Source organism: Bubalus bubalis, chromosome 20, assembly GCF_019923935.1.
Source record: "Bubalus bubalis isolate 160015118507 breed Murrah chromosome 20, NDDB_SH_1, whole genome shotgun sequence".
NCBI classification, from domain to species: Eukaryota; Metazoa; Chordata; class Mammalia; order Artiodactyla; family Bovidae; genus Bubalus; species Bubalus bubalis.
The window spans coordinates 63,820,619-63,834,763 of NC_059176.1; the positions used below are offsets into that span (position 1 = coordinate 63,820,619).

The following is a 14,145-nucleotide window of genomic DNA, read 5'->3' on the forward strand; positions in this document are numbered from 1 at the left end:
CCAAATGCAATCTACAGATTCAATGTGATCCCTATTAAATTACCAGTGGCATTTTTCACAGAACTAGAACAAAAAATTTCACAATTCATACGGAAACACAAAAGACTCCAAATTGCCAAAGCAGTCTTGAGAAAGAAGAATTCAGCTGGAGGAATCAAGCTTCCTGACTTCAGATTATACTTTAAAGCTACAGTCATCAAGACAGTATGGTACTGGCACAAAAACAGAAATATAGACCAATGGAACAAAATAGAAAGCCCAGAATAAACCCATGAACCTATGGGTACCTTATTCTTGACAAAGGAGATAAGAATATATAATGGGGCAAAGACAGCCTCTTCAATAAATGTTGCTGGGAAAACTAGACAGCTACTTGTAGAAGAATGAAATTAGAACACTTCCTAACACCATACACAAAAATAAACTCAAAATGGATTAAAGACCTAAATGTAAGACCAGAAACTATAAAATTCTTAGGGGAAAACATAGGCAGAACACTCGATGACATAAATCAAAGCAACATGCTCTATGACCCACCTCCTAGAGTAATGGAAATAAAAACAAAAGTAAACAAGTGGGACCTGATTAAACTTAAAAGCTTTTGCACAGCAAAGGAAACTATAAGCAAGGTGAAAAGACAACCCTCAGAATGGGAGAAAATAATAGCAAATGAAACAACAAAGGATTAATTTCCAAAATATACAAGCAGCTCATACAACTCAATACCAGAAAAACAAACAACCCAATCAAAAAGTGGGCAAAAGACCTAAACAGACATTTCTCCAAAGAAGACATACAGATGGCTAACAAACACATGAAAAGATGCTCAACATCACTCATTATTAGAGAAATGCAAATCAAAACTACAATGAGGTGTCACCTCACACCAGTCAGAATCACCATCATCAGAAAGTCTACAAACAATAAATGCTGGAGAGGGTGTGGAGAAAACAGAACGCTCTTGCACTGTTGGTGGGAATGTAAATTGATACAGCCACTATGGAAGACAGTATGGAGATTCCTTAAATAACCAGGAATAAAACCACCATATAATCCAGCAATCCCACTCCTAAGCATATACCCTGAGGAAAGAAAAACTGAAAAAGACACATGTATCCCATTGTTCACTGAAACACTATTTACAATAACTAGAACATGGAAGCTACCTAGATGTCCATTGACAGATGAATGGATAAAGAAGTTGTGGTATATATACACAATGGAATATTATTCATCTGTAAAAAGGAATGCATTTGAGTCGGTTCTGATGAGGTGGATGAACCTAAAGCCTACTGTACAGAGTGAAGTGAGTCAGAAAGAGAAAGATAAATATCATATTCTAATGCACATATACGGAATCTAGAAAAATGGTACTGAAGAATTTATTTACAGGGCAGCAATGGAGAAACAGACATAGAGAACAGACTTATGGACACAGGGGGAAGGGGGAGGGGAGAGGGTGAGATGTATGGAGAAAGTAACATGGAAACTTACATTACCATATGTAAAATAGATAGCCAATGGGAATTTGTTGCATGTCTCAGGAAACTCAAACAGGGGCTCTGTACCAACCTAGAGGAGTGGGATGGGGAGGGAGGGAAGTTCAAAAGGGAGGGGATATATGCGTACCTATGGCTGATTCATGTTGAGGTTTGACAGAAAACAACAAAATTCTGTAAAGCAATTATCCTTCAATTAAAAAATAAATAAATTTTTTAAAAATTGAAGGAGTAATAAAGAACCACATCAGGACAGTTTGAGAAGATAAAATATAAAGGGGGAAAAACGGGGGAGGGTATATATAGACAGTGGTAGTGGAGAAGGCAATGGCACCCCACTACAGTACTCTTGCCTGGAAAATCCCATGGACGGAGGAGCCTGGTAGGCTGCAGTCCATGGGGTCACTGAGGGTCGGACATGACTGAGCGACTTCACTTTCACTTTTCAGTTTCATGCATTGGAGAAGGAAATGGCAACCCACTCTAGTGTTCTTGCCTGGAGAATCCCAGGGACGGGGGAGCCTGGTGGGCTGTCGTCTCTGGGATTGCACAGAGTCGGACACGACTGAAGTGATTTAGCAGCAGTGAGAGGAATGTCCAAGTAACTTCTCTGTTTTCCTGGTCCAGTTGATTTGCCTACTCAAAAGTCCTCTAGGAAGATCTGTGGATGGGTTTTGGGCAATGTGGGGTCTGCTGAGACTCGGGTCTTGTCTTGGACCAGTTTGTACTTACTCTCAAAGTCTATAGCTGTCCCTAAAGAACAGTCTCAGGCTAAATGCGGGAATCCAAATCGCTGCAGATGTAAATTCTGGGATGGTTTCCCTTTCTTTCCTTTGCTCATGCAGCCCCTGATGTTCTGCTTTAGTTTGGGGCCCTCCTTTGCTTTCAAGTCTCTATTCCATGTCCGTTCACGCCCAGACACGAGCAGGTGAAAGTAGCTGCTTGTTCGGGCTCAGCTGCTCAGTCGTGCTGGGGAGAGGAGTGTGTTGGTAGTGCTCACTGTGGCGGGGCTGCGCAGGGTGTCTCCCCAGTCTGAGGAGGGGGCATACGCTTCCCCAAGGAAGTTGGTCCCGATTTGTCAGGCCCTTGGCAGAGCCAAGCCACTCAGGCTCCCAGCAAGACATTGGGGGCAACTCGCAGCTGCTCACAGCTTGGTGGTCATTGCGATCTCTGGGACTGAGGTCATAGAGGTCCCTTGCCTTCAGCCCCTGGCACTGCGCCTGCCTATTTGCCTCTGGGACCACAGACCACAGCCGGCTCGCCCTTCTCTGGCATCTGCCTAGGCAGGGTCCCTCGTTCTGTGACGGCTCAGAATCTAAGTGCAGTGCTGAAGCCTTCCCGTGGGAACAATCCTTTGTTTCTGTGGTGGACGCAGTTTCCCTGGTCTGCCTCTGCTGTGCTGCGCCACCCCCTAGAGCACCTCCCTGGCAGTCGGCCTGGGCCCTCTCCCTGAGGCCTGACCCCCGAAGCCTGGGCCTCCACACTTAGCTCCCAGTTACTGTGGGCAGAAGTGAGCGCTTGAGCCAGTTCCCAGGTGGGAAGTGCCATTCGGTGCGACCCCTGTGGTGAATTTTCTCCGTTTTGCCTTTGGAGCACCTGTCTTGATGCACTGTCCTTCCCTCAGCAGTCCCAAAGCTCCCCCCGACCCTGCCTGTGAGGGGGTTTCCTAGTATGTGGAAACCTCCCCTTCTTCAGGACTTCCTTCCCCTGGGGCACAGGACCCCACCCCCAAATCCTTTGTCTCCGTTTTAGTCTCTATCTTGTGCCCTACCTCACCCCATGAGATTGGTTTGCCTTTCTGGAAGTCTGGAGTCCTCTGCCAGTGTTCAGAGGATATTCTGTGGGAGTTCTTCTACATGCAGGTGTTTTTTGATATATTTGTGGGGGAGAAGGAGTTTGCCCTGCCTTACTCCTCCGCCGTCTTGAAGGTCCTCCTTCTATTATTTCTTCAAATATGATTTTAATCCTGTCTCACCTCCTTCAGAACATCAATTGCATATTTCTTAGGCCACCAGGAGTCCCACAGTTCTTTTCGTTTTCAGTCTTTTTTCTCTTTGTGTTTCACTTTGGGTAGTTTCAAATGTTTTGTCTTTAGCAGTCATCTCTTTTACAATTTTCATTTGCTAGAAATCTTAAGCAGGGTATCTTTCAACTTAAATATTATAGTTTTCATTTCTAGAAGTCCCAGTAGGATCTTTTCCATATCTTCCATATCTCTACTTAACATGTTCAATCTTTCTTTGTGCTACATTCATGAACCTGGAATATGGTTATAATTATTGTTTTAATATGTTTCTCTACTAATTCTATCATCTCTGTCATTTCTAGGTCAGTTTTGATGGATTTTTCTACTCGTTGTGGATGTATTTTCCTTCTCCTTTGAAGGCCTGGTGATTTTTTATTTGATGCTAGACACTGTGAATTTTATTTTACTGAGTGTTGCTTTTGTATTTCCATAAATGCTTCTGAGCTTTGTTCTGGGACTTGGCTAAGTTACTTGGAAACAGCTTGATCCTTTCAGATTTTGCTTTAAAGGTTTATTGGGTAGGAGCAGGTCAGCGTTTAGCGTGGGGTTAGTTTTGCCACGCTGCTGATACAGCACCCTTCTGTGCCCTCTGCCTGATGCCCCTGTGCGCCTTGGAGCTTGTTCCCGCTAATGCTTTCAGATGGCTCTTTTCTTGGCCTTGGGTAGTTTCTCACACACATGTGTTTCTCAGCACTAAGCTGAAGATTCGTGCAGATCCTGGCAGATCTCCGAGGTTCTCTCTTTGTAACGCTGTTTCGTCTATGATACTCTGCTCTGTGAATCCTAGCTGCCCCAGCCTCCTAGGACTCCTGGCTCTGTTTCTTCAACTCATGAAGCCTGCTGCTTCTTCACAGCCCAACCCCCGCTGTGCCACAGCCTGGAGACTGCCCAGGCAGTAAGCCAGGACAATATCATTTGCTTCGTATCTCCCAAGGATCATGGTCCTTCCTTGCTTGATGGCCATTGTCTTGAAAATCATTGTTTCATATATGTTGTCTGATTTCTTAGTTGTTTCAGGCGAGGAGATAAATCTGGTCCCTGATACTCCATCTTCACCAAAGGCAGATGTCAGGATGATAAATTTAAAGGAAATTCTGGGACCATGATCATTTCATTACATGATATTCATTTCAATCCTCAAGGGCATTTAAGAATAATAATGGTTATAAAGATCGATTTGGCTTTGGATCATAAGACCTTGCTGGTTGGTGCTGAATGTCTCTGGAGTTTTACATAATGCTTAAATTTGCATGGCCCTGAGGAATTCAATATAGAGAAGTGCTGATCCTGGAGATGTACACAGATAGATTAGTTCTGTGCTCCACCCTCTACACACCCAAGATAGGAACCAGGGTTATCCAGAAAGGTAACAGCAACATATGTATCAGCTCAAACGATTGGGTGCTTACTTTGTGATAGACCCAGTTCTCAGCATCTTACATGTATTAACTCACCAGGCATCTCAGATTTTAACAATGGTTTTCATTAATGCACAAAGAGAGATGGCCACTAAGAAGCAGGCTGCAGTCCCTCACTACCAGATTTATACTGTCCTGGGAGGAAGCCACAGGAAAGGTCTGTATAAACCCCTGCAAGACATTTGGCAGAGTCTATCATGTATGTTGGGGAACTAGATGGATAAATGTGGACTCGGGCTTAGAGAGCCAAATCATTATATGAGGAGGCCTGTAAGGGTTTCTTCCTCACCTGTGAGCTTGTCCACAGTTTCATCAGTGGTTGGGTTAACATAAGAATTTAAATTTACTGTTAGGGTCATGAATGGACCTCAGAACAACATATACTTGTTGAACACTTACTATGTTCCGGGTACTGACCAAGGCAGTTGGAAAATAATAGTGTGGAAAAGTAAGATTCTTGTCCGGGAAGGATTTAAAAGCTTGAAGAGGGCAATTATCAAAACAATAGCAAACAATAGTCATGGGGACATCCTTGGTGGTCCAGTGGTTAAGAATCCGCCCTGCAATGCAGGGGACACAGGCTGAATCCCCTGTCGAGGAACGAAGATCCCACATGCCACAGAGCAACTATGTCTGTGCATCAGACTTACGGAACCCGCACACCACAACTGCAGAACATTCCACCACATGGCATAGCTAAGGCCGGGTGCAGCTAAACAAATCAATATTTAAAAAAACAATAGTCGTGTAAACAAGCAAATTATACAGCATGTGAAAAGATAAGTTTATGAGAGCAGGGTTTTCCCTTAGGGGATCAGGAGATCTGGCTACTGCAAACGTGACAGGGAGAGTTACCAGATGGCAATTTTATATAGGGTGGTAGGCTTCCCTGAGAAGGGTACATCTGAACAAACAAACGAACTCAAAATGAGGGGCTCAGTCACGTGGACAACTGGGAGAAGAGCATCCAGGTAGAGGAAACAGCAGGAAGCACAGTTCGTCTCCGCTAGGAGCAGGCCTTTTGGGTTTGAGGGAGAACAGGTAGGCAAGAAGAACTGGAACAGAGTAGGTGAAAGGGAGATAACAAGGGGACTAGGATCAGGAGGAAGGGGAGGGACTCACCCCAGCACAGAGTCAGTTCTGCAGGAAGAAAGGAACAATTCAACATGTGTGCCTGTCACACTGAACATCAACTGAAACAGACCTACAAGTGCACAAACGAGCAAAACGCCCATCAAGTGAGCCGGAGAATCCCACAGGGTGGTGCCCCAGCTGGGGGCAGCATTACCCAACGCCTGGGTCCCAGCAGGCAACTGTCTGTCTCCTCCGCCAGCACATCTCTGGCATTAGTATGACCTCTCCTCCAGCGTGAGAAGTTACTGCTTCCTAACTGGTAGAGTCACGCCAGCCTTGTAAGCAGGACGATCAGCCGGCTGAGCTCGCGGACGCAGCTCCACGCCCCTGAGGAGTCGATCCTGCTGAGACAGTAGGGCCTGGCACCTGGGAGCCTCTGCTGCAGGGCCTGCACCTGGACAAATGTCTCCTCGAGCAACAAAATGCAAAAAGTATAAGGGACTAAAAATAACCATGTATATGTGCAGTTGGAGCATATTGGTCAGCAAGATAGAGAACTGTTAAAGAAAAACCCCCCAAAAAACTCAACTGCCACTTCTGAAGAGCCAGGAGCAAACACAGGGTGACGAGAACAAAATCAGGGCACTGCACATCCCCCTGCACCCTAAGGTGCACCACCTAAGGGGTGGGCAAATCAGCTGAACAACCCCTCCAGCCCAACCCCTGAGCACACTGCTCGCTCCAGATAAGGAACCCTCAGGAAGCGAGCAAGCGTGGGGACCTGTTACTTGCTCCCCCTGTTGCAGCAGGGGCCCCAGTGAAGCCTTGCCTGAATTTCTTATCTGGCTTCTGATCAATTTCTATTGATTAAAGAGGCCAAAAACTTTGGTCAGTAACACTGCTAGGATTGGGGGAGAAATAGGCCAACTTTATTTTGGTATTGGTGAAATTCTCAGAAAAAAAGGCAAGCAGGGAAGCATATTTCGTGGTTCTTAGTGAGCTGCAGGAATAAATGCTCAGGTGCGTTGTAACTTACAAAGCAAAAAGATCTCCCTTTATGTAGTCATATTTCGAGCTTCAAGAGAGAAGCTAAGCTGATCGTGACTTGCTGACCTCTCACTGTCCTCTTCAAGCAAAAAGATGCCAACGAAGAAAATAAAATCCCAAGTCACCTTCCTCTCCTTTGGAATCTGTCTTTGAATAAACAGAGCCTGCCTTTTCTCCTGCAGTAATAGTCACATCTAGCCCATCCCTCTCTGGCTGAGTGACCTTGGTCTATTACTCAGCCTCTCTCAGCCTCTGTTTTCTTATCTGTTAAGTGGGGGTCAAAGCTCCTGCCCTCGTGGGGTACAGTCAGGGTGTTAGGTGACAATGCAAGAAAGAGTCTAGCCTAGGGGATCATGAGCCTCCAGGAGCTGTACACCCTTCCTCCCATCACTACTGACCCAACTGGTATGCAAAAGTCTGGCTGCTAGAAGCCAATATCTCGGGGCAGCCTGTGTCCAGCTCCCACCTGTCAATCCTGTTCACCTGTGGGGCCAGTTCAGCCTGGTCTGTGGGGCAGGGAATACTCCACAGTGGGCAGAGTGGCCACGGCATGCCCACGGGCTCAGCTGGGTGATTCCCTCCTCACCCCCTTGGGTGCCCAGGCACTCCTGCCCTTCTTGAATGCTCGGAGTCCTCCTCTAGGATACCAAGCACACAGCTCTCCTGCTGCCACCACACCATCAAAGGGCCCTCTGAAACCTACCCCCTCCAGGAGTTCTGTGCCATCACGAACTTCAAGGGATTGAAGGTTGGGACAGGCAAACAGGATGCCTCTTGGCCAGCATATGGTACCTGAACAGTCAGGCCTTAACATCAAGGCAGATGGTGAGCGCCAGACACGGTGGCAGACCACTGGGGTTGATCAGATCCTAGGACTGGTCCCATCTTCCCAGGGAGGTGTCTTTCAACCAAGCCGTGGCTGGATGTGAAGTGGGAGGCAGCTTCCTGTTACCAGGGCCTGGAAGGGACCCTTGCCGACACCTCCACAGGGGAATGGAGAGAAAAATTCTAGACAACCCTTTGGATACCAAACGCCCTTTGAGGAAACAGCCGGTAGGAGGCGCTGGCCTGGTTGTGAGGCATGGCCTCTGCTGCACCCTGAACAACGGCAGGCAGTATCCCCCCTGCGGGTTCCACCCAGACTTCCTGAACCAATTCACACACAGCCAGGAAATGCTCAAGAGGCAGCAGCCTGCCTCCCGGGGTCCAGGATGACCTGCTGTGCCGGCCGGGATCCCGCCCGAGGTCTCATTCTGAAGGCGCAGTCCAGGGCTGTCTTGGAGTTGCTTCCATCCTAAGTTCTTGCTCTGGGCACCTGCCCAGCCCTGCAGGCTGCCTCCCTCGGATTAGATACTGCCCTGAGCTCCAGGCCCACTGCCGCTGCGTGGCTCCTGAATCTCAGTCATCCCAGGCTGGTCCTCCCGCCCCACGACGACTCTGGCTCTGCCCCCCTTTCTGGGCCAGCTGCCAACTTCCGGCTGGACCTCAGGCTGCTCTGGCCTCCCCCCTGGGACCCCAGCACAGAGACTGCCTGCCCCAGGGCCCGGCACATCCTTCTTGGCGCACTTCCACCCACAGAAGGGGCCATGCTATCTGCAGCATGGTCAGAAAGTGTGTGCTCTGGGGGTGAACAGACTTGAGGCAAATCCTTCCTCTACTTACTTCCTGGCCGAGCCATTCTGAATGATCAGTTCACCCCTGAGGCTTGGTGTTACCATCTATACCCTGGGGAGAGTAACCTGGGGAGTCTGGTAATCATAAACTGGGATCAGGCACAATGGAAGCTTCAGGGCAAAACATGTGGGCACTGCTCAAAAAATGGTAACATTTTAATGGGGCTATTAACACTATTATCATATAATCAAGTTATCATTCACTAAATGTTCTCCGTATGACACCCTCCAATATCCAGTAGTTTTTAGCTGTCTTCTGTATCTGTGAGGATTTGGTATCAGGCAACATTGCATTACCTCCAAGAGGAACAGACTCATTAACTTTCTTCCTAGTGTCTTAATATTACCGTGTCTTAATATTACAAAGAAAGACCTCTATATTAGAAAACAAAACAAAATATTAGGCTCTTAGTGTTAGCCATAACTCTGAACCACCCCCTTGCACCCGTCTGCCTATGTGAGAGAGTATGTGTGCATGCATGTGTGACTCACACTGGGTGCTCCATACACACATGTATGCATATACATGTATATACATATGTGTGTGTATGTGGAGTGTAAATACCTGTATCCACCAACAGAAGCCAGATGATCCTTCCCGAGCCAGCCCTCCCCTCCCGAGGCAGCTTACCTCCATGTTTCTGCAGAAGGTGGCATTGGTGCCAAAGAGGATCTGGCACTGCTCATTGGCACTGTAGTGCATGCCTGGCAGCTTGTGGGGCAGGCGCACTGCATGCCGGCTCCTGGGGTCTGTGACCAGCAAACAGGTGCTGACTTTCGACCTGAAACAGCCAAGATAGTCGGTTTGCAAACGTACCTCCCAGGTTTTTGTTCTACTCTGCCAGTAACTAAGCAGCAGTGCTCTCCAAGTTATTTATGGGGAGATGACCAAGCACCCTGTGGTCACATATGGATGTGAGAGTTGGACTGTGAAGAAGGCTGAGCGCCGAAGAATTGATGCTTTTGAACTGTGGTGTTGGAGAAGACTCTTGAGAGTCCCTTGGACTGCAAGGAGATCCAACCAGTCCATTCTGAAGATCAGCCCTGGGATTTCTTTGGAAGGAATGATGCTAAAGCTGAAACTCCAGTACTTTGGCCACCTCATGTGAAGAGATGACTCATTAGAAAAGACTCTGATGCTGGGAGGGATTGGGGGCAGGAGGAGAAGGGGATGACAGAGGATGAAATGGCTGGATGGCATCACTAACTTGATGGACGTGAGTCTGAGTGAACTCTGGGGGTTGGTGATGGACAGGGAGGCCTGGCGTGCTGCGATTCATGGGGTCACAAAGAGTCGGACACGACTGAGCAACTGAACTGAACTGAACTGACCAAGCACCAGACATGGGGACTACACCTTTTGCTCTTTTCCAGATAGCTGAAGGCAGATCTTTACTCTGGAGGCCACGAGAGCTGGGCAACAAGAAGTGGCCCGGGCATATCACTCACATAGCAATGTATTTTTCTTAGGGAGTCTGAGTGCTTTCTTGGATGAAAATGCTTTTGAAATAGATTGCTATGATATGTTCTCAGAATGAATCAAGAAAAAATTGGAGTTAGGGTTATTTTGCTTTTAAATAAATAAGCAAACAATCAAGAAAGCAAGCTTATTTCCAATTCTGCAGACTTTCTTAGGGGCGGGGGCTGTGAGGTTCTGGACACTGGCTAGTCCAGGCGCCCTACCTGGCCATGAAAGCTGGCTGGAGGCACACTGTGAGAAAGACTTAAGGATTTCAACCAGGACAGAAATGTCCAGAGATGTTGAGGACAGCTCTGAAAAACAATTGGGGGGTGGTATGGCTGTGGCTCCGTTAGGAGTTAAATACTTGAATGCTTTTATTTTTCAATTCCTAAAACAAGGCAGATGGTAGGAAAAAGAAAACCCAGCCTCTTGCCAAGATTCTTGAAGAAAAGAGTTACATGCACGCAATACACACAGGCTGACTATATTAAAACTAACAAGGCCATTTTTAAGCCCTTAGTTTCCCAGCTACAGGAAACATCATAAAAGAAGACCCAGGATGAGGACAGAAGCCAGAGCGATCCCTTTGATCCTCCTTCCTGAGTTCACTGAGCACTCCACTGTGTTACAGGACTATAAAAGCTCTGTGTATAGCAGAGACTCACTGACCCCTTCTGTCTCTGTGGGGGGTACAGATGATGCAGTTAAGCGGTGAAGCAATCAGGGTATGCTGTCAAGCCTATAAGTTCAGCCCTGAGGTCCTGACACTAAGGGATTGAGTACAGACTCTATTTGACAAAGGTCTGACATCAGATAGCTAATTCTTCCACTGAAATCTGTAATGGAGTAAGGCAGACACACTCTGGAAAGAAAGTGGCTATGAGATAAACCCGTCCTAGCCTCACATGTGAGGAAGGTAAGCAAGCCCTCCTCCCAGGAAATGGACTTCCACCCAGGGAAGCAGCCTGAGCTTTGGGGAAGCACCCAGTTCTACAGCAGCCATGGGTGCCACTAGGGTGGTGCCCACTCATGGTCAAAATAATGAAGAGAAGTGAAATGAAACCTTGCCAAGATATGGTCACTGCATTGACATTTCCGTTGATAAAATTTGGGATCACCAGCAGGGTGGCCAACGTCGTACCAGATGCACACCTGGAAGGAAGTCTCTCCAGCTGAACTGTAAGAGATTCACTTCTTACTTCACTTACTTCACTTCAGCTCCTATTGGCTGATAGTGCAACTATTGTGCTTTAGGAAGTATTGTAGCACTTTCTACTGTACTGATGGTACAGAACAATTTGAGGACTTACTTGAGGAAGTTCTCGAGGTCATCTCGACTGCAGGAGGACCAGGAGAGGTCGCTGGGGCTCCGGCCTTTCACCCACTCTCCCGACATGATGTGGGACCTGCCGGCGCAGGAGGAGTGGTCATCGTCGTGGTTCATCCCCAAGCTGCCCAAGGGAGAGGGGGAGAGGGCGCTCATTACAGGCTTCTCATCTCCTGGCCCGGACGCCAGCACCCTGTGCCCACCTAGATCACAGCTTAATCACACACAGTAGCACAGGAGATGCCTGCTTCCCTGCCATTCTCAGAGCAGACCGCGAGTCAAGAGCTTAAAGAGAAAGAGTGAGGGGGATGACTCACTTACTCAGTGAGCGGAAACTAATCGACCATGTAACCAACAGCATTCACCTAACAAATGAATAATAAATGAGTGAACCAATTATATTAAATGCAATATTACAGTAATTCTGATGGTTAGACTTGCTTTTCCACACTAACATATCCCAGCGTAATGCTTCAGTATCTCACTGCCTGCAGAGAAGTCGCTGAGCTAAGGGCTGGTGCTAGCCAAGACTCTGGCTTATGAAAACTAATGAACACTCACGGCTTCTGATTCACATCACTATACCTGGGTCCACCAAGATCATGCCTATCTCCTTCCCCACCCAGTTGTACCTGGAAGACAATAGGATGCTGATGTAGATGGGGGAGGCTAACTGTAAGCGGAACAATGATCTCAGTTCACAAACGGGCTGCCGGTAAGGGGAAGCCGAGATACAGAACACCCGTGACCAGATGGCCCACCGTCTGCTGACCCGTGACCTCCAGGGCAGAGATTCACCGTGCATAAGGGTTGCTCACTCTTTGTCAACAGCCCCGTGAGAAACACACACATGTGCATTCCTTCAAACATATTTAAGAGAGGTTTCTCAAGTGCCAGAAACGGCCTAGAAAGAGAAGATACAGTGGGGCACAATGAGCCATCAAATCAGCCTGGGAGATGAGATGGACCCAGAGACGACTGTGCCAAGAGGTTCTAAACGTGCCTCTGCGGCCTTATTTCTCCCAGCTCTCCTCACGCACCTCTGACTATCTTTCCCCAGTTTCTCTGCATTCTCACTCCGCACACTCCAGGACCACTCAGTGCTCCTGTACAGAAAGGCTACCTTGGTCAGCCCCACATGAAACTGGAAAGCTGACTCTGCTCCCATCCCTGGAACAACAGGGCCCAGCACCCGAGCTCCTGCTCCAGGTGAGCAGGGCCCCCTCTGGTCACCCAGCAGGCCCGTTCCTATAGCTGAGGGTGTGCATACCAAAGGTGAACTGAATTTATACTCAAGCCTATTTATAATAGTAATACTTGTTATTTCAATCAATACATGTGGTTACATGTTATGTTAACCAGTGTAATATGAGCATAAAAGTAAAGTTTTCATGAAAAGCAATTTAGCTAGAAGCTAAACTAGGCTGCTGCCAAGTTGGGTGTCGGCAAGACAATGGTAGAAGTTGAGGAAAAAAATCATAAAAATCTGCCCTTAGACTGTTTCACAAGGGTCTTTCAAGGTCTGCTGAATCTACAAAAAGAAAAAAAAGACACTGAACTCAAGCTCATCACACTATAGTTGTGGTTTCTGTGAGGAAGGTGATGGGAAGCCCAGTCAGCTTCCCTCAGAGAAAAGGCTTTTGCCCCCACCACAAAATTGGTGACAAAATGAATGTTTTCATTACTTTAGTCAAAACAAAAGGGCCAAATGTTTAAGAACCTAAGTATCATTTCTTTGCATTTCCCCTCTTGACCCAGTTTTTCGGTTAATGGCTCAGCTGACCAACCACTACCCTGCTATCCTGTCAGACAGGAAGGTTTCTGTGGTGTCGCCTGCACGTTGGCACCCCCTTCACCTTGGTCCAGGTCTCTCCTGCCAAACCTCTCCCTGAAAAATGCCCACTCCTGGGATTTCCCATGGGCTCTTCCACCCCACCAGGTGCCCTCAGCACAGCTTTCCATCCCAGCCTGTCCACTCACGACTGACACAGAGCAAGTACTCTATAAATATTTATCAAGTGGATTAACTATTTGATGCAGGAGAAAACATCAAAAAATTGGAGGACCCACATCCACAGTAGCTGTGCTGGTCTAGGGCAGCGGCCTGCTCAACAGAACAATAAAAACCATCTCTGGGTAGACGCAATCCTGTTTTCCTGCCTAGATGCCAGGAATCCATCCAATTAGGGTTAAGTAGATAGCCTAGAAATTATCAGATACATCTGCCCAATAAGAATGATTTTTCAATGGTATTACTCAGGTTTTTACTTTTTTTTTCCTGCTTGTTATCTGTGGCTCAGCTGATAAAGAATCTACCTGCAATGCGGGAGACATGGGTTCGATCCCTGGGTTGGGAAGATCCCCTGGAGAAGGGAAAGACTACCCATGCCGGTATTCTAGCCTGGAGAATTCCATGGACTGTATAGTCCATGGGGTCGCAAAGAGTCGGACACGACTGAGTGACTTTCACTTCACTTTTCATACCTTTATCTACACAGACACACTCATATATCCATCTCTTTGTTTCAGGAAAGATAGGAAATGACTGCAAAAGATACTGCTGCTGCTGCTGCTAAGCAGCTTCAGTCGTGTCCAACTTTGTGTGACCCCATAGACGGC

At 47.3% G+C, this 14,145-nt stretch overlaps 1 protein-coding gene across 6 annotated transcripts in view; it reads right to left on the reverse strand.

The window, feature by feature from the left end:
* The window catches only part of ADAMTS17 (ADAM metallopeptidase with thrombospondin type 1 motif 17), a 396,657-nt gene that overhangs the window by 182,035 nt on the left and 200,477 nt on the right, over positions 1–14,145 (reverse strand). For 5 of the 6 annotated variants that reach the window (XM_025271613.3, XM_044933288.2, XM_025271612.3 and 2 more), the window contains exons 9-10: positions 11,510–11,650; positions 9,369–9,519 (exon numbers count right to left, since the gene is read on the reverse strand). In XM_025271613.3, coding sequence (XP_025127398.3) covers positions 9,369–9,519; positions 11,510–11,650 — 292 coding nt within the window. The remainder of the gene's footprint in view (positions 1–9,368; positions 9,520–11,509; positions 11,651–14,145) is intronic. The other variant, XM_044933289.2, reaches the window with a different exon arrangement.